The sequence below is a fragment of the Cynocephalus volans genome, chromosome 12, assembly GCF_027409185.1.
Source record: "Cynocephalus volans isolate mCynVol1 chromosome 12, mCynVol1.pri, whole genome shotgun sequence".
Classification (NCBI taxonomy): Eukaryota; Metazoa; Chordata; class Mammalia; order Dermoptera; family Cynocephalidae; genus Cynocephalus; species Cynocephalus volans.
The window spans coordinates 24,017,085-24,038,802 of NC_084471.1; the positions used below are offsets into that span (position 1 = coordinate 24,017,085).

The window sequence follows — 21,718 nt, forward strand, 5'->3', positions numbered from 1 at the left end:
GATTCTGATATCAGATACTTTCATGGTTTTATCTTTTATTTAATAATTTGTTTTAACAATTTGTTGAACTATGTTCTAAGAAACATAGTCACACTAGTATTGTGTTTTAGTCCTTTTCCTAAGAGCTTTATAGGTATTCATTTGATCCTCATAACAACACTTTACACTACTACTGCTATTACCATCTGCATTGTACAGATGAGGAGCTGAAATTCAGAGAGGTTAAATACTTATCCAGGGCTACCCCCAGCAAGTAATAGAGCCAGGGTTTGAACTCAGGTGGTCTAACATGAGAGTCATGCTTCTAATTACTATATATGTTCATAGCCTTCTGGAAATTCTTACTTCTACATTAGTATGTCAAATAGTTAACATTCAATGTCTCCAAACCAGGAGTCATTATTTCCTCTCCATCCTGCATTGTCCCCCCCGCCCCAGGAAATTTGCTCCTTTTTGTCCATTTCACATCTTAGTTAATGTTTTACTTTCCTTTCAGTCATCTAAGCTTGAAGTCTGAGTCATTCTAGACTTCCATTTTCCCACCTTCCTTCAATTGATCCCTATGTCTTTTTAATTTTACTTTTAATTAACTCCAATAAAGTGCATTCTACTCATTTTTATTGTCCCACCTTAGTTTAAGTTTGTCATGATCTCTCATTTGGAATAGCTATTTATTCTCCTCTTAGAGATGCCTGAGTGCTCTCTGTTACCTCAATTTTCTTAGTAATTTGTGATTATGTATGTGCCTGTCTTTTCCATTAGTGTGGACCCATATAGGACATGTGGTTGGTGTATACTTACTATTTTGTAAATATATGAATTAGTCATTAAAGATTATCATTGATAGTTTCAATATCATCATAAGCGTCATATGAAGTCTTTTTTTGTTCTGCTTTTGGAAGTGTCTTTCAATGCCTTATTTTTCTAAAAGCTAAAAATAGTTTCTTTAATTGCAGTGATCAAAGATAAAATGGACTCTTTTATTTACATGTTATCTCAGAATAAATTACATAGTAAAATCAATGATAACTGCAAAATTGTTAGGATCTTATGGTTTACAACAGTCCAAATGTTCAATTTTATTTTCATGTCTGAAATATTGATTACATTTTCTTGGTAGCAATAATATAGCAAGAAGAGTTTATATTCTTTTCATAATGCAAAAACATAACATATAAATCTCTGCCATTTCAGAATGAGTATATTAAAAGGGAGGAGGCAGGAGTCATAAATCTTTATTCTTTGGTGTAGAATATAATAGCTAAATGCTAGTTACTTCCAATATTTAAGAAATGATAGAAAGTAATAGAGAATTTTTGGATCCAAACTTTAATGCATGGCAGCAGACACATATTTTCTAATAATTTCTGATGATAGCTACCTTCCCTATTAATTTCCCTGCATCAGTTAAAGTAAAGTTGTTGTTCTCAGGGGAATGCATGAAAGATGACAGTCATTTTCTACATGACGAAAATTTTCATATGCAACATGCTGCTGGCTGTGGGACTATTAGACTTCTTTTTGTTTTTCAAAGCACAATTCTGCTTAACTGTTAACTCTGTGCTTATGCTTTATTTGCAGCATCTGGCGAGGCCCCAATGTGAACTGCACAGACAGTTCGGGTTACACTGCTTTACACCATGCAGCCTTAAATGGACATAAGTAAGTGCCACTAATTTGGACTGGAATCCTTGTGTATTTAGTTACATGTGATGAAGTTAATTACGTCTGATGATACCTTTCTCACGTTGCCATGAGTCCACTGGGCTCAGATGAATTTGGAGAGGCGTCAGGCAACAACACTGACAAGTAAAAATTGGTAGGAATATTGCTGGGGGTGATTGTGCACAATGTGTAAACTGAGAGAAATGCTCTGAAATAGCCAAATATCATACAGGGAGAATGGAAGAAGTGACAGGACCATGTTAGTCATGTGTGGCTTTGGGGACAGGATGGAATAAAACCACTTGACAACACATCCCCTACCTTTTTTGGTGTCTCTATTTTTAGCCAACATGGGGATATTCACTAGGAGTGAAATCTTTATCGATTCCTGCCATTATAAGCCATCAGTGCTTATATGAACCACTTCAGAAACTGTCAAATGTAGCAAAAATGCTTTCTCTTTGTCATTCCTAATTGTCTTTCTGGTTTTAAACTTCTTTACTCTAAAGGTTTCTTTAACTTAAGGGATTATGTCTCAAATAATGTGGCAGTACAGTTGGCCCTGCAGTTATGGAGGGCTGACTGGGAGACTTGGAGCATCCTTGGGTTTTGATGTCTGCAAGGGGCCCTGAAACCAATTCCCTGTGTATATGGAGGAATGACCGTAAGCATTATGGAGAGTGAAAGAATGTGTAATCACAGTCACCACTTTATTTCCAGGATTTTAGTTAGGTAACTTAATGGTATAGTGACAGAATCAAGAATGATGAGTCCTCTGAATGAGTCAGATGTTCTGTCCTTCCCCACTAGAAGAAAAATTACCCTTTTCATGTATCTTCCCATCCTCTCTGCTTTTCCTTTGAGTGAATGATCCAAGTTAGTCTTTCCAGATCTGGATCATTTCCTTTCACCTTAATCTTTTAGATGTGGTAGTTATTGCTTTAGAAATACTAGTTACGTTTTGCTTTCCCATCTAACATTTCATTTATTCTGTGAATTGAGATTTAAGGAACTTAGTCATAATATCCCAGAGTAGATTAGCATTCACATTCCTCCTAATTTTCAGTGAAGTATTCAATAAACATTATTGATTTATGCATGACAGCCTGTGAAGTTCTAACCATTGAGACATGTTTTCCTGTGGCTCGTTGCATAATTTTTGGTTCCTATTGGCAATTTAGGAAGTGAAGATAATTTAAGCACATTGGAGAGCAGTCATTAAGATTATCATAAAGAGACATGGGATTTGACTAGATATCTTTTAAGATACATATTATTGCAGATATTCTGTGAGAATTATATATCTCTGTTTTCATCTGAAGGTCTCATTTATACTATTTTAACACTTCCTAGTTAGATTTTACTCACTGTCATCATATGGACATTGGAAAAAAGCAGGAAAATTCTAGTCCTATCTCCCCATCTCTGCTAGTTGTGTGACCTTGAGCCATTTACTTAACACCTCTAGGCCTCGGTTCAATGTATTGAATACACTGGCTGGATATACTTCATTGTTCCTTCCAATTATAACATTTTATGATATACCATATTAGTATTATTTGTGACTCAGTTGTGTACCATGATGCTACAATTCTGAGATTTGGATTTTCATATATAATATACATTTCTTGATTTTGTATATTTAAATAATCTGTGGACTTTTACAACTAGAGGTCATTTATTCTATCCAGCCCCCCTCATCTCCCTCATTTTAGAGATGAAGAAACAAGGTTGTTCTAGATAAGCAACTTAGTGGTCACTTAGATATTAGGGTGGGGTTGTGTCTATAGCCTAGATAATCCAGTTCCAAGTCTATGCTTTTACCAATACTCTGTGTTCTCTCTGCTTTGTAGCTAAACTCTTTCTGGCTTTTCTCTCTCATGTGATATATTTTTGGGTTTACTCCCATTATTATCAAGCAGTATGTTCATGTGGAATGCTAATTTTAATATTGGCTTAAGATATTTGAGGAGAAAAAAAATGTTACAAAATATATCTCAGAGCTGGAGAAGAGTGGTATTTTTTTTCTTTGCCTTTGCTATTCTCACTTAGCATAGGTAATTAACAATTGATTATGTTGTATTCTTCCCAAGCAAGCCTTAATAGTCGCATAGAAATACATCTTTGGTATGTATACTGTTGTTTCCATCTGCTCTACATTGTTTCCATAAACATAATTTCTAGTCTAAAGTTCATGGAATCATAGAGTTTGAAGTAATGTTCAGCATCCTATAGTTCATTTTTTCGCTTTGAGAACAGGCTTTTTCTCTACTGCCAATATGTAATCTAAGGCCTTCATACTGCAAATTAAACCCACCCATTTCCTCTTATTTTGTAGGTTTTATTGGGAGCGCTTGTTTATCATTGTATATTAGTCAGGGTTCTCCAGAGAGACAGAAACAACAGGATTTGTATGTAGAAATTATGAGAGTGGATTTATTAGGGGAATTGGCTCATGCTGTTATGAAGGCTGACAAGTCCCATGATAGGCCGTCTGCAAACTGGATGCTGGTAGTGTGTCTCAGTCCAAGTCCAAAAGCCTCAGAACCAGGGAAGCCGAGAGTGTAATTCTCAGTCCGAGGCTAAGGCTTGAGAGCCCAGAGGTGCCACTGGTATAATAGTACTGGAACCCAAAGTCTGAAAAATCTTGAGTTCTGCTGTCCTCAGACAGAGGAGTGTGTATCCCAGCTCCAGTGGATAGAGAGAGAGATTTACCTTTTCTTCTGTTTTTGTTCTCTCTGGGCCCTCAGCAGATTCTATTGTGTCCACCCATATTGAGAGAAGGTCTTTCCCACCTAGTCCATTCAGGCCCACATGCTAATCTCTTCTGGAAACATCCTTGTAGACATACTCAGAAATAATGCTTTACCCTTAATCTAGTCAGTTTGACATCTAAAGTTAACCATCATACAATGCTATTAATCCACAAATGGAGCAGCATTTTGTACCTGAAATACCTTGTATTTCATATTGAATGATTTGTCTTCAATTAGTCAGATCAGGGCAAAATACAAAATGTCTTCTACTGGTAATTTCTTAGGTCATTTGTAATTAATTACAAGATTGAAAATTATTACCTTCAAGTGATAGAAAAAAACGTGGTCAATATAACAAAATCTAATGGTAACAATTATGAATGATTTCAGTAGATAGGGTAGAAACCTATCTATTTCTCTCTCTTTTTCTTTTTAAAATATAGAGGATTCATTGTCTCATGTATTTTTACTATAAATTTGAATCTCTTTATTCTCTTCTGAGTAGCAATTTGGCTGGCTGGCCTTCCTTCCTTCCTTCCTTCCTTCCTTCTCTACTTTCCTCCCTTCTTTTCTTCTTTTCCTTCTTCTTGACTTTCCTATCCTCCTCTACTTTTTTCATTCTTTATTTTTTAATAACGACCTTATCTTTCCCTATAAGTTTTTACTAAACCTATATATTCATATTTCATTTTAATTCTCCTCTATTTAACAAATTGCTCCTTATTTTTCAGTCTTATGCTATTAAATTGTATTGTGATTCTTAGATACTGTTTTGGAAAATATCAATTTGTTATTGTATCTTTGAAATATGTGTATTCTTTGATATGTGTGGGGTTATTTTCTATTCTTGCTTCTGTTTCTTTAAGTATTTAATGTTTCCTAGACTCATTACCTGTAATCCAGATTGTATATCAAACTGGATCTAGAATCCTGATGGTAAACTCTCTGTATTTTTGATTTGCTCTTTTTTTTTTTTTAAATTTCCATTTTATTTTTATTTATTTATTTTTTTAAATTTTATTTTGTTGATCTACATTGTGGCTGATTATTGTTGCCCCATCACCAAAACCTCCCTCCCTCCTCCCTCTCTCCCTCCCCCCACCAATGTCCCCTCTGTTTGCTTGTCACATCAACTTCAAGTAATTGTGGTTGTTATATCTTCTTCCCCCCCCCCGGTTTGTGTGTGTGTGTGTGTGTGTATGTGTGTGTGTGTGTGTGAATTTATATATTAATTTTTAGCTCCCACCAATAAGTGAGAACATGTGGTATTTCTCTTTCTGTGCCTGACTCGTTTCACTTAATATAATTCTCTCAAGGTCCATCCATGTTGTTGCCCTTTCTTAATGAAAATGGGTACCTCCTCTAATGATTCTATAATCTGGTCTCTGAAGTTGCTCTTTGAATAACTAGACGCATCTTTGGTCTGATTGATTCTTTCTTGTATAAGGATATCAACTATTTAAAATTTTCCGTCATTCACTCTGTAATCTAGAAATCTGTGAGAGTGAATTCAGTATGTAAAAAAGCTTCAGCTAGAAAATACAATGTATTGTCCTGAAGTGTTTTTTTTTTTTTTTTTTTAGCACAAAATGTCTTTATCATCCATCTTAAATAAAAATTTTCATTTACAGGTATATACAACTTAACTTTTTAAAAGTTTTCACTCTATTTTTTTCTCTGTGTTACACATCATTGTAAAGATGATGTGGTTTTATTTATTTATTTATTATGAATATTCATGAGATACAAAGCTGATTGTCCCCTCTTCTGCCCATGATGTGAGGACCAGATTCATACTGGGGGCATACCCGTTACCAGAAATTACTTTTGTACCCTTTGTCCCCTCCCAATTATCCCCCAACCTCCCTCCTCCTCCTCTTTTCCCTTCCACTCCAATTTGTAGCCCTAGGAATGTTCCCTCCCTTTGTTGGATCAGAGCACTACTATGGTCTTTCTTTCCTTCCTTCTTTCTCTCTTAGCTCCCACATATGAGTGAGCACATGCAGTATTTATCCCTCTGTGCTTTGCTTGTTCCATTCAACATAAGTTTCTCCAGGTTCATCCATGTTGTTGCAAATGGGAGTATTTTATTCTTTTTTATGGCAGAGTAGTAAATTTATTTCATGGTCATGTTAATAGCTTAAAATCTAGAAGTTTCTTTCAACTCCATGTTCTCCTATTAATTTTACAACTCTAGTCATTGAAACCCATTGGTCCTCCCATCACCAGGGAAGTAATAGGAACAAAGCATATTTAAAATATGCTGCCATAAGACATATCGTTAATATTTTTAGAGATACCAATTGATATACTAGTTTTAACAGAGATCTTAAAAAACAAAGCTCTGAATCATTTATGAAGTTTTAATGCATGACAAGAGTTGACATTGTGAAATCTTTTATTCTTTTGGCATTTGGCTGATATGGGGATTGGAACCCTTGACCTTGGTGTTATAACACTGCACTCTAACCAACTGAGCTAACCAGCCAGCCGGATTGTGAAACTTAAAACATTATTAAGCAGCTCACTGAACACAGGCTGTCTATGTAGATGGCTTCAAAACTTTCATCCTTCACTCCCAACTCACTAGTCTTGTAAATTGTATGTTCTATGAGGTATATTTGTCTAGCATTTCTATTGTGTGTGTGTGTTTTAAAATGAACTATAATCATGAAAAACTATTCAATAGATCTATTTCATCATTTTGACTCTGCCTCAGTGCCATACCATTTATTTCTTCAAGAAATGTTTTTTGAGCACAGTTAAGTTTTAGGTGCAAGAAACCTAGACACACAACAGACATACAAACTGGATTACTAGTGATAAGTCAACATAGAAATTACATAAGAGGCTGCTACAATGGAGAGAGACTAGGCTCAGAGAAGGGACAACTCATACAGCTAAGGTTGTCAGGGAAGACCATGCCGAGAAGGTGACCCTTGAGTGGTTGGTGTGCTCAGTCATGACGGGTACTTGATCAGCTCTGGAAAGATGACATTTCAGGAGAAAGAAACTCCTTAGGAAAAGGCCCTGTGATGTTTGGGTCCTGAGGAACGAACATCATTTGATCTCATAATGGATTCTCCTAGTTGGCATGAACTTTAAAGATTTCTTCACACAGTCCTCAAATGCTTTTTTTTCTCTCTCTCTCCCGATATGCAACCAATGTTTTGTGGGTTTTTTTTTTTTTATTGAATCATAATTGATTATACATATTTTTGGGATTCAGTGTTGACATATGTTGATCAAATCAATATTACTAGTATGTGTATTGTTACAAATTGTACTTATTCTTTATGCCCCTTGTCCAATCTCTCCCTATCCTCCTCTCCCTCCCCACTCCTGCCACTGATAACCCTAGATTTCTTCTCTTCCTCTGAAAGAGTAATGGTTACTCCATTGACTTATTGCCTAGATGATCTGTCCAATGCTGAGAGGTGTGTTCAGGTCCCCCAATATTATCACAGAGCAGATGTTTCTTCTGTCACTCTGGAATGGGCTTTTTGGAAAGAGACATCCTATTCTTTTCTTTGGTCTCTGCTGGTGACTCTCCTTGTATCAGTGCATTCCAATGGCTTGCAGACCATCTGCATGGTGGTTGTGATGTCTAGCCACTTTCATCGCAGCTATGGTTACTTTGGTAGCTGTGGTGGGCCACCTGCATGGAGGTGATGTTTTTGGCATGCTCCTTGGCGCTGGTGGTGTGCCTGGTTGTGGGTGGTGGGGTCTGGTCCACAGATCCATGCCCCGGGTCCCCAGGTGGGCCCCGAGGCCCTGGCAGTGTGCATGGTCATGGGCATATGGTCTGGTCCACAACTCCATGCCTCAGGTCCCCTGGCAGACCCTGAGGTGCTGGAAGTGTGCCTGGGCCAGAACTAATTTTTTGTCCTTTGCTTGCTTCTAAAACTTACTGTGGGAACCAGTACTTGAGCTGTGTTGTAGAGCTAATTGCTGCTTTGCTGCTGCTTCCCTAGGGAAGACTTTTTGTGTAGCTCAGGGTTTAATAGTTGACCTCCTAGGTACTTCCGGCTCTCCAGAGACCGGCTGCACCTAGGTTGTGTAGAAACTCTGATCTGGGCATGAATCTTTTCATCAAACTGCACCCCATGCAATTCTGCATTCCCTACCAGTCTCCTCTGAGTGGTTCTGCGCTGACTGTGGGGTGGATCGGCTGTCCTTCTTGTGTCCCAGTGTTCTCCTGGTGGGCCTGTCTCCCCCACTGCCAAATGTTTGGAGCATGTCCAAACATTTCCCATGGGGCAGGCCCTGTGCCAGTCCCTTGTGATGTCTCACCAGCCTCTAAATGGCTCCCCTTTTTCAGCTGTTCTGGCTCCTCACTCCTATGTGAGTCCACAGGAACCCTATAAGTGGTCTTGCTGTCCTGGGGGCCACAAAGGCCCCCTTCTCCCCTGCCGCCTCAAGCAACTCCATCTGAAGGGCACAGCTGCACTTCTGCTGGCTCCTGCTCCATGTGCTCAAGCAGTTTAAGCCTTAAAGCAACCGTGGCCTGAAACACTCCAAGTAGTTTTTCTTTCTCTCATTGTAGCTTCTTCCCCTTCATGAACTCCATTTAAAGCGGCCATGGCCAGAAACACTCTGAGCAGTTTTTTCTTTCTCTCATTATGGCTTCTCTCCCTTCATGAGCTTCATAGGTCTCTCCTCCTCTTCCCCTGAGCTCCAGCAGCCCGTTTGGCTGTTGTTACATTTTTATAGTTGTAAATTGGTTGATTTGTGGGAGAGAGTGATGCTGGGGACCATCTATTCTGCCATCTTGACTGGAACTCCTGTACTGAAGTGTTTTGACCATGTCAAACACATCTGCAACTTTATTCCCATTAAAGAGAAGTAAAAGATTCAAGAAATCTGAAATCAAAAGGGCCTTATTGAATTTGAGAGTTTCATTAGTTTGTTAATTTTGCATTCATGTGAAGATGATTTGCATTTATTTTGAAGATCTTTGAACTCTACCAACAAGCAAAGGAGGATAGAACAAAATAGACATCTTTAGTAGTAATTTGATTATAGGGAATCTTGTGTTGAGGCAAAGAAGTTTGAATGTTGAATCTTACCAATTATTTAATTTTGCTCAGAACATACTGAATTTCTTGGAAGATATTTCATTTTAATCAAAAGTGTATCTATAACTATCAGAAAATGAATACAAATTAAATATAGTAGCAAAAATCAATACTTTTAGAATTCCTGTTTTTACCTGAACTTCCATGTACAGTTGTCCCTCAGTTTCCATGAGGTACTGGTTCCAGGACCTCCAGAGGATATCAAAATCTGCAGATGTCCAAGTCCCTGATAAAATGGCATAGTGTTTTCAGATAGCCTATGCACATCCTCTTGTATACTTTAAATCATCACTAGATTACTTGTAATACCTAATATAATGTAAATGCTATGTAAATAGTTGTTATACTGTATTGTTTAGGGAATGATGACCAAAAAAAATGTCTGCACATATTCAGTCCAGACACGTTTTTTTTTGGAGTGTTTTCTATCTGAGGTTGGTTTAATCCATGGATGTGGAACCCATGGATATGAGGGTTGACTATATTAGCTTCAAGCTGCAAAATACTGTAGTTATTAAAATTGGATTATTATTAAATTTAATTTGATATTTTGTTTTGCTTCTGGGAAATGGAAATTTTTTCCTTGTGATCCCATCAACCACATTTATTTTAGAATTTTAGAGAATTTCTTGTTTTTCAAACACTGGATATACGAACGATTACTACTTTATGTTTAAGATATAGGGGTTATTTTGCTGCTTGCTATTCTATAGATGTTGATCAGCAGGATAACTTAATATTTTATTCCAGGTAATCAAGCACAGTGAATATGTTCATATGTTGATACCTTTTAATAAGATGTAAGGCTCAACCTGACTAAAAATAAAAAATAATAAAACTGAGTCGGTGGTATCCTAGTGTTTACTCTTCTAATTTAGATGTGATAGCAAGTACCTGAAGTTTAATTTGTTCTTAATGAGCCTGGATGAAAAAGCCTATTTGATTCATATTACTGATGATATGCATGGACACATCATAAGGAAGATTAATGACAATTTGTTGATTAATACTTTATTCTATTTATGACTCAGTAAAACTGACAGATACTTGATCAGAGATAAAACTTTATGTATCACAAATATTTTTCACACTGGGAATCTCAGCTTGGCCAGTTTCTTAGCTGATAACTCTGAATAAGATGTAAAGCTTGGGCTGGCCAGTTAGCTCAGTTGGTTAGAGTATGGTGCTGATAACATCAAGGTCCAGAGTTCAATCCCTGTACCAGCCAGCTGCTAAAAAAAGAAAAGATGTAAAGCTCAACTTAAATACAAATTTAAAAATAAATTTAAATTTAAAAGTAAAAAATTTAGTAAAATAATTAATAAAATAAATACATTAAAAAACTTAAATAAAAAATAATACAAGGGTACTTCAAAAAGTTCTTGCAAAGATTTGTGTTTTTAATTCTATTTTTTCATGATCTTTTGAAGTACCCTTGTAGTATTTAGTTAGGATGTTAGTGTTTATCAAAGGAAGTTTTATAAACATGCAGATTATTCTTTTCTTATTTAGATATTAGAACATTTTAAAAATTTGCTTAGGCATAGAGAAATGAAATTAAAACCCTTCTCACAATTGCCTTTGACATTAATTTGGAGAAGTCTATTTTGTAGTAGTATAAATTGTACTTTTTAGATCCAGGTATTTAGTTTGACTAGCTTCCTTTGGTATTATTTTACCTTTTAAATGCTGCAATATTTCATTTAAAAAAATCACTGGAATTGTTCAACATTGCAACAGCCTGCTTTGAGAATAGCTTTTGATTGTATATAATTTTACAGTCATGCCTGTTTCTTTTTTTTTTTTTTTTTGGTTTTTCTTTGGGTTTAATTATGTGATTAAAACATAAATATCTACGTCATCAATCTACAGCATAATCTTGGATTCTGACTGTCTACATAGTAACTGTTTCTCTTAACTAAGTATGTTTTTTTATTTTTTATTTTTTTTATTTTTATTTTTATTTTTTTTTAAATTTTATTTTGTTGATATACATTGTGGCTGATTATTGCTCCCCATCACCAAAACCTCCCTCCCTTCTCCCTCCCCCCTCCCCCCCAACAGTGTCCTTTCTGTTTGCTTGTCGTATCAACTTCAAGTAATTGTGGTTGTTATATCTTCTTCCCCCCCCCCCCCCGGTTTGTGTGTGTGTGTGTATGTATGTGTGTGTGTGTGTGTGTGAATTTATATATTAATTTTTAGCTCCCACCAATAAGTGAGAACATGTGGTATTTCTCTTTCTGTGCCTCACTTGTTTCACTTAATATAATTCTCTCAAGGTCCATCCATGTTGTTGCAAATGGCAGTATTTCATTCGTTTTTATAGCTGAGTAGTATTCCATTGTGTAGATGTACCACATTTTCCGTATCCACTCATCTGATGATGGGCATTTGGGCTGGTTCCAACTCTTGGCTATTGTAAAGAGTGCTGCGATGAACATTGGGCCAATGTTCAGTCATGCCTGTTTCTCATTTGATTCACACCATAACCCTTTCAGTTTGGCAGCAAGGTGTAATCTCTAAATTCTATTTTAACAATATCTGAAAGAGAGACGAAGGTTATTTGATTTGCTCAAGGTTACCAAGTTAGTAAGTAGTAAAGTGTTGGGACTTGGAGCCAGATCTTCTGGTTCTTGGCGGCTTTTATTCGTAATTCATAATTGACCTATTACCTCATTGTAGTTCTTTATCTTAGAATGCAAGCATAATGTAAAAACTCTTGCATGGCAGAGAGATGGAGAAAAGCATGTGAACTGGTATAGCATAGTTCCTTCTGGTATTCAAATTATCTTTTTCAAAGTTGATTTGCTGCAAGCATTTTCATTTTTAAAGGATTTTATTTTTATTTGGGACAAGTGCTAATATTTATATAGTGCTTTACTATTTATCAAGTGACTTCTTTTCTATGATCTCATTTAATGCTCTTACCAGTCTTGAGTAGTAGGCATTATTATTGTTTTAAAGTATCTCCTATGGAAAAGAAAAATAAAATGAGACAATAATTTTTCCATAGTCACAGCATTAGGTAGTTTGCACAGCTGGGACTCAAATCTAAGCCTTTTAAATTCATATCTTACAAAATAATACTTTTTTAAAAAAATGTTAAAATAAAATGTATTTCTTAATTTCTCAGAAATCTTATTAATAGAAAATTTAGGACTCCTTGGAACTTTCTAAATATTTCTACAGTATATTCTTGGTTGTTTCATTGTGATTTCATACATCAACAACTAAGTTCGTTGTTTCAAGTTTAGGCCACATTCTGGGCAGTGTGTTTTACCATTTACTGTAGTTTTGTCTTGTATCATGTCTGTTTTTCTTTTTTCTTGTGAGCTATCAGAGTTCTAACTTTGCTTTTAATCAACCTTCCTCCAACTTTTCTCATTTGTTACTTGCATTTAGAGTCTGATATTATGAAATATTTGAATTTAGATTTTTCTGTTACATTCATTTATTCTCCCCACTGGTGATTTGTTGTATATAAGAAACAACTTTAGTATAATGTAATTGTATGTATGTATGTATATATGTATTTATGTATGTATGTGTCTGTCTAGGATTTCACTGAGTTAATAGAATTTCCTTCTTACGTGCATTCAAACATTCAAATAAAAATACAGATTTTTTTTTAGAATCGACTTTTATTATTTGATACAAAGTTCAATATAATGTTTGCTAATAATTATTAGTTAATTCCTCCTGAGATTGAGTATCATAGTTCAGGATTTTTATTTTGAAAACCTGGTGAGGATTGAGTACAATATTCTATAGGTAGGATGTATTGAGTTTGTGTTAAAATTGTGTCAATGGTGGAACATTTCTCTTAAATAAATTTCCCTGTTGAAATCATTTCTTAGGTTTGGAGGAGAAAGGTGAAGGAGTACAGAAGTGTGAACAACACACATTCAAAGTGTGTTGTGTGCCATGGTTGAAAAGTTATTTAATTAATTAATTTTTTAACCCTGAGCTAGTACTACAGCTAGCTTGTCAGGGTCTCTTAAATACTGTGCTGTCTTTCTCTTTTATATGCATCTTTAATTTCTTATTCCAGTTCTTTATAGGAATGATGTATAAACCCCCTAAATGTTTCTTGTTTTTTTGTAAACAGGGAGTTTGCTTATAACTTCACCTTTTTCTTCAAGCTAAATCTCAGATATATGCCATCTGGAAAGTGCTCTTTTTTAAAAAAAATTGAGAAGGCATCCTTTTAGTTTATTTTACTTAACTCATTCAATTAATGAAATAAGATAAATTTTGCCCTAATGAATTCTGCTGAAGTAGTTTTGTTGATTAGTCAGCTCTCTCTGTGTGTGTCAGTGGTTGTTTTCTAGGTAAAATAGCCAAACATCGAATAGGCAAACCCTTAAACCCAATTTTATATTTTAGTACTTCAAATGATTACTGTAAATTACCAGCCAGCATCTAGTATACTTTTCTAATTATCTGTTTAATAAAATCAGTGTTGTTCAGAATATTTTCTTTTCTGTTGTTCCCCCCCCCCCTTCTTAGGGACATAGTTCTCAAACTACTTCAATATGAGGCATCAACAAATGTAGCAGACAACAAAGGATATTTTCCTATTCACCTGGCTGCCTGGAAAGGAGATGTGGAAATTGTGAAGATTCTTATTCATCATGGACCATCACATTCCAGAGTCAATGAGCAGGTACACTTGTCAAATGTTTGCTCAGGCTGTAATTATTCTAGAGTTTTGTGAAGGCAAGGCCGCATTGAAAAATTGATTATTTTTTAATCTTCACCCTGCCAAAGTCCTTTCCATTGTTGAATTTCCTAAAGGAGAAAGTAGGAAAATTCTTTGGCATTTGGATGTGATGTGCAGGCACTAAGCTGGGCATTTGTAAAGATATTTTGTTGATGAGAAAATCCCACATAAAGAAGTTGTTGTAATATTCTTGCCTGCCTTATATAATCATCCATTTTATAGCTGTTGAATATTTAAAGATAGGACAGAATTCACATTTGTAATGAGAATTAAAGTGTTTCTTAATAAAATTTTAAATGTTAAAACAATGATGGTAACTAACATTTGCATAATGCTCTACCATTTACATAGCACTTTCACAGTTAAGCACATTCTATGAATCAAAATGCAAAATAGTGTATGCTGTTGCCAGTCATGTATTAAGTTAGAATGTCCTTTATGTGTATATATACATATGCCCAGAGTAAGTTGAGTAAAACACAGCAGCAGTATGATTCTGACAGATAAAGTCAAAGTATTGATAAGTACATAATATCTGTATTATACTTAACAAACAACAAAAAAAGGAATGCTATTCTCAGTATTCTAAACAGAGAAGGCCACAGATTCCAGAAGTAAAATATGGTCTCCTAATACAGTATGATAACAAACATCTTGAGCTCTGTATGCCCCCTACTGTTCCCATTTTGTAAAACTATGTTTGAAAACCAGCGTGTAGTCTTAACAATCAAATTACAACCATGGCATTAAGCTGCAGGTTGGCAGTTGTCCAATATCAATGCAAGTAGGTTACTCTAGGGCAAGCACATCTAATTAAGTACAATTAGCACATTATTCAAATAGATACAGACTTTGCAGCCCTTTGACTGAAATTTAGACTAAAGAATAAAAAGTAATACTAGCTGTAAACAGTAAAGGGGAGAAAAATATGTATATTTTCAAGCAATTGTTGAAAGGACTAATAAGGAAAAACATTTTATTTAAAAAAGTGTTTTATTAGTATTTATCACAATCCAAGTTCAATGTATACAGGTTATAAAAGTGCAGATTTTTAAATGAAAATATACTCAATCTTTAAAAAATGACAGATATGGCTATTTTTATCATCACATACTACAAGAAAGTTTATGAGAATGCTCTTCTGTTCCTTAGAAAAGCAAAAGTTAGATCATTTACAGGGTGAGCCATCTGGTGGCTTAAAACTGTCTAAATGTCACAAAGCAAACCTGAAATAATAAAAGTTAGTTTTTACAAAAAATGTTTTTAAATGACATGAAAATAAAAGAAAAAAACATAGGACTCATTTGTATTTGAAAGTTGAGAATTTTAAATGGCATATAACTGTAATGGTATGTTTTAAAGAGAAACACTTGTTTTCAGTGATGTTGAACAGATCAATTAAGTTATAAAAAATGTCTTTTTAAGGAGATTGGAATTCAAAGTTCTTTTTGCCCTTCTATTGCTTTGTGTTCTGGTTTCTATTGGCAACAAGTTGAAAGTTTCTTGAGATTTTTAATACCATGCTTCCAGGTTTTTTGTTCTCCCATTCTATGCCATTTCTCCTAAAAATTTCTCATATGGGAATTTTATTTTTACAAGAAACTTTTGGTTTTAGCTTTATTCTTGTTTTTTTTTCTTCTGAAAGGGACAGGAATTTCTAGCTAATTATAAAACTTTATGTATTTAAACAGTAGATGGAGGAAATGAAAATGGTAATTAGCATAAGATTAGCCAGGTACTGTTCCAAGCACTTTCCCCTGCAGAATGTTATTTAATTCTCAAAATAATCTTCTGAAGTGATATTATCACTCCCATTTTTAGATGAGAAATCACTCAGTAAATATAAATAACTAGTCTAAGGTCACATGTTACCGAGTGACTAAAACCGAGACTTGGACTCAGGTCTCTGACTCTACAGCCCTCCACAGTAGTACATCAGCATTATCATCCTAAATCCTGCCATTTATGGAGTGTTTACCACAAGCGTACTTCAAAAATTTTGTGGAAAAAAAATTAAAAGATAATATGAATATTTCCATGAACTTTTTGAAGTACCCTCATATTACGATTATTATGTTTTTGGTGGCTTGCAGGTTCGGGATCCAAACTCCTGACCTTGGCATTATAACACTGTGCTCTAACCAACTGAACTAACCTGCCAGCCACATTGTTTTTTAAGTTTTTGAAAATATATTTATTTTAAAAAAATATTTTGTTACGTTTGTTTACTTCTAAATTTAAATTTATTTGTTAGGCATTGTGCAATTGTCTACATTATTGTACAATGCCCTGTAGCAGCCTGATGAGGTAGGTATTAATTATAATTTCCACTTTACATGTGGGGATATAGCTTTAGAGAGATTAAGTAACTTGCCCATTCTGTCACAGCTTTTGAGATATGCAGTCAGTATTTGAAAACAGGCTTTTCCGATCTAAAGCACTAGCTCTTAACCAATAATACACTGTGTTATGATGTTAAAATTATGTATTATAAATTAGGGCTTCATTCTAGTTTCTGAAAGTTATCCTTGGTTTCTACTACAGCTTTCTGTAAAAATAATTGTCTTACATTTTAATATTTAAAGTTTACTATGCATTTTCCTATATGGAATCTCTTTTGATTTGTAAACTACACTATAAGGTTTATAGGGAAGGTAATATTCTCATTATACAGATAAGTTATAGACTCAGAGAAATCAAGTGATTTACTGTTGTGAATAGTGGCATGCTAACACTTCAACCTAGATCCCATTCACCATGCTATACTGCCCTAGAATTAGTGGTTAATTTAGTGTGACATAATTTTGAATAACAACGTGGACTCTGCCCTGATTATCGTTTTTATAATTGCCACGATAGGCTCCTTCCTATCTTTTGTCAACTCATTTATTATTTCCTTTCTTCTGATGTTATGTATGTTTTAAATTTCTATTTCATTTTTCATTAATTTCCCCTCACGCCACCCTTCACCTTCTCTTCCTCTTTTTTTTTTTCTTTATTTTAACATTAGGGTAAAATCTAGAGGAACTTATCTCAAAAATACATTACCTTTGCCATTCACTAAAATTCAAGCCCAGCTTGTATTAGATATTTTACTTTGAAGCAAAACCTTTTGGTAAATAGCTTTTGACAACCGGTTTTGTTCTGCCACTCATTGTCTGGATTTGTCCTCATTTTTCAGGTAACACCTATGTGGTAATAAAAGAAGGAATTCAAAACCCTTTAAGAATGTTCTGTGTAGACATATTAGCAATTATTAATCAGTGCTTCATCAACAGCCTATTTATTTCAAATTAGATGTTTTTAAGACCACTAGTGAGTGTGGACACAAGTATGCAATCATGCCTTTGTAAAGGTGCCACAGTTGTGGTCCTCATTGATGTGACAACCCAAGTATGTATTGATCACGGATAAGATCTGTGAACATTTTCTCCTGAGTAGGTCTTTAGTGATTGAAATAATTTCTCTTGAGATCTGAACAGTGCTAATTGGTGTGATTAGAAACACTTTCAATTTTGCGCTTATAAATTTCCTAGGCTAAAGGGCTATGGAAAAGTAGAGAGGTCTTTGAGGAATCATTATTGTATAACTGGCCTTTCTCTTTTCTCCAAGAGGTGCTGCATTTTGAAAAATGAAATTGCATCTCTTTCAGACAAAGGGGAAATTTGGGTTGGTCAGGAGGCATATTTCTATGCATAAAGTAATGAGTGGCTTTTTAAATCAGGCTTATAAAACTTAGCCAGGTAAGAAAATCGTGGAGTCTTAACCTGTATGTGGCCAGTATCTGTGAGGAAGTAGATTATAGTAACACATTCAAACTGAGTGCAAGAATGGCCCCCACAATTGATGGAAGAAACAATGTCTTCAGCTGGATTCCTGGCGTATCAGATCTTAACTTTTCATTGACTGTCTCCAAGGAATAGGTTTTTCCTCTGGATTTGACCTTTAAATGTCCTCTCTTGATAACTTTTTGAAACATAACATAGTAAGAAGCCTTTTCTAGCGCTTTTATTTCCCCTTGCCACTCTTCTTTTTAAGTTTTCAAATCTTCCCTCTAGACTCTTTACTTACTTATCTGCCTGAGTTACTTTCTGGAACATTAAGATTTGTTTGAGTTTGAAATCTCCTTATTCTTTTGTTTTGGTCGGAACAACTATCTAAGCAGCTACTTCCTATTCTAACTCAGTTGGTGATTTTCTGGGTAAAATCTCTAGAAATTCTGCTTTTAGATCATTAATTTCCACTAATTTGATAATTTGGCACAGGAAGCATGGTATAGTGGAAAAAGCGTGGACTTTGGATTTTGACATATACGTTCCAAAAGATCCTGATTCTGCCTGAACATGTAATTTAATCTTTTCGTATTTTAGTTTCCTCATCCATGAAATGGATATAATAATACCAATCTTGTAGGATTGTTGTAAGAGTTAAATGAGACAATATATGTAAAGTTTTTAGCCACTCAGCAAGTGGTAGTAATAATAATTGTTATTGTGGAAGGTGGTATGTATGATGGGTAACCCAACTTTGGGTCTGGGCTACTTGGGTTCAAATCCTGGCCCTGCTACTAAATGGCTGTATGATCAAAGGCCAGTTACTCAACTACTCAGTGCCTTAATTTCCTCATCTGTAAAATGGGGATAATAATAATAATATGTATCTCATAATGAAGATTAAATTAGCAAACATATATGAAATGCAACTGTGTCTGGAACATAGTGTTAGCTTGATGATGACTCTGATGACGGAGCTGCTCTTTCTCTCTAAAACCCTCATTTAGGATCAATGCATTTTTGTTGCTGAAATTTCTTGTTCACATTTCTCCTGACTGACCTTTCCACCTCCTGATATACCCATATTCCATCTACCTATACAGTCTGCCCAAATGGCCTGAAGAGTCCATCTGCCTTGCAACTGGGTTCAATTTTCTCTATCTTAACATTTTTTTATCTTGCTAAATTTCTAGGAAAATCTTATTGCTTTTCAATTTAAATACTTATAAACTGCACATCCTGGCAATTTATCCAGGAATGGGCGTAGGTTTGCCTCTCAATCTATAATTATATTTCAAAAAGATACTATTGTTTCTTAGGGTCAGAATGTCTTCATTCTCTTTGTAAAAGAAGCAAGGATTTGTACTTACGTGGAAAATAAAATGAAACTTAATTTGGGAAACCTTTGTGTAAATCTTCCATTGTCAAGAATTTACTATTTCAACTGTCTTTTGGAAAGCCAGTCTGTTAAAAGTGTGTTATAATTGTTATTAATCTCTTTCATTAACAAATGTCATGGAGACAAGATGCACAGTGCAGATGACACTGGCCATCTGGGCCCAGCAGGGCCACTGACTAACATGGCTAAATCATTTATCATTCTTGGAAATTAGGATATATGATGCAGGGAAAAGTTTGATTTTTTCCTACCAAAGTGATAAAAATAAAATATGATATTTTTGATGCGATGAGTGTTAGTTTTTATCAAATATCAAATTCAATTATGCATACTTATTAAAATAGATAAATCTTAAACTTATATTTTCAAAGCATTTTCAGGTTTTAAATTACTGCGTTCAGATTTTGATAACTAATTTGTGCCTTTTATATCTTTGTCTTAAACAGAACAATGAAAATGAAACTGCCCTACATTGTGCAGCTCAATATGGACACTCAGAAGTAGTTGCTGTTCTTCTAGAAGAGCTTACTGACCCCACGATTAGGAACAGCAAGCTTGAAACACCTTTGGACTTGGCGGCACTCTATGGACGGCTTAGAGTAGTCAAAATGATCATCAGTGCACACCCTAACTTAATGAGCTGCAACACTCGAAAGCATACGCCACTTCACCTTGCTGCACGCAATGGTCACAAAGCAGTTGTACAGGTGTTGTTGGAGGCAGGAATGGATGTGAGCTGTCAAGTGAGTCTTCTTTTAGCTATGTCTTAAAAGCGATGATGCTCTTGCTTTCTTTGAGATACAGATGTTAAAACCTACGTATACAAATCTTTTAATCAAATTGTCTGCAAGTATTTTTGTAACTATTAAAATCAAAGTACTGTACCACACACTGTTGGGAAATAAGAAAAGATATAAGGCATAATCTCTAACATCATTCTACTGTGAAGGCTATACGCATGAAAAATTATTAGTAGATGGCAGTTTTGTGTGGTTTCATTATAATTGTTTCCTTTCTCCCAGTCTCTAGCACACAGCCTGACATATAGTCAGAATTCAAAGTTTAATAAATGAATAAATGAAACAAAATTCACTTCAATATTTTTGAGTATGTATTTGTATTTAGCATGTTGACACATTTAAAATTCAATTCTCATAGATGTCCTGTGGATGGAGAGCCATTAAGTTTCAGTTAAGGGATAAGGAATCAGATTAAAAGACTTATGATACTTGTCTAAGGACACATAGCTGATAAAACTGGGAAGTGAGTTTAGACTTACTGATTAAAGTCTAGGCCTCTTTCCACTATCATGTACTGTGTGTGCATAGCTGATGAAGGAACCATCACTGTGCCTAAAGACAATAAGAAAAAAATTTATTAAAGAGATGTGATTTGAGTTCAACTTTGAAGGAAAGATAGTATTTGGATAGCTTTTATTTCTCCATGAGGAAAGGGCAACCTTATCTGTCTTAAGTTAGCTCCAACTCCTGGGTTAGTTTTTTTTTTAATTTTTAAATTTTTTTTACTAATTTCTCCTTTCATGGTGGTTTCTTGGCTCTCAAGTTGGTGGCAGCATTATCTTCCGGAGACCTTTTTGATTTCTCTTAGATCATGTCCTTCTCCCCTGTTAATTAGTAAACTATTGCTGCATAATGAACTATCCCAAAACTTAATGGCTCAACACAGTATCTGTTTGTTTATCTTATAATTCTGCGATTGGCAATTTAGTCTAACCTCAGCTGGATAGTTCTTCTGGTCTTGGCTGGGTTCTCTTATGTGTGTGGGGTCAATTGCAAGTCAGTTAAGTGTCTCTCTTTTGGGAGTTGGCTGCATATTGTCTGGGGTGATGGGTGAGATTGCCACAGATCTGTCATGATTCAGCAGGTCAGCCTGCGCTCTTTCACATGGCAGCAGTCTGGTCCCGAGAGAGAGAACAGAATTGTACAGGGCTTCTTAAGGCCTGGGCTTAGAACTAGCACATCATTGCATATCATCACTTCTTCCATATTCAAATGGCCAAAGCAAGTTACAAAGGCAACTCAAATTCAAGGGATGGGAAAGTAAACTCTACCTCTGGATTAGAAGAGGGTCTTAATTGTAAAAGGGGTGTGAATACTCAGAGGGAAAAAGGTAGCCAATTTTGCAGTCTACATACTGCAGGTGAAATTAGTGTTCAACTGTGGGGTTACTTTTCCTAGGAATTGTTCAGAGGTTGAAACCTGTGTCTCCAGGGTTTTCTATTGAATATTTAAAAATCTTAGACCTTCCAATCTCAGGTTTAAGGCTGGCAGAGTTTTCTTTAGAGTTTTGCCTGCATAATTTAG

The 21,718-nt window shown here is 35.2% G+C and overlaps 1 protein-coding gene across 6 annotated transcripts in view; it reads left to right on the forward strand.

Annotated features, from left to right (window-relative positions):
- Positions 1 to 21,718, forward strand: part of ANKS1B (ankyrin repeat and sterile alpha motif domain containing 1B) — a 1,093,604-nt gene that overhangs the window by 164,068 nt on the left and 907,818 nt on the right. For all 6 annotated transcript variants that reach the window (XM_063076110.1, XM_063076111.1, XM_063076113.1 and 3 more), the window contains exons 2-4: positions 1,582 to 1,662; positions 14,009 to 14,165; positions 19,841 to 20,137. In XM_063076110.1, coding sequence (XP_062932180.1) covers positions 1,582 to 1,662; positions 14,009 to 14,165; positions 19,841 to 20,137 — 535 coding nt within the window. The remainder of the gene's footprint in view (positions 1 to 1,581; positions 1,663 to 14,008; positions 14,166 to 19,840; positions 20,138 to 21,718) is intronic.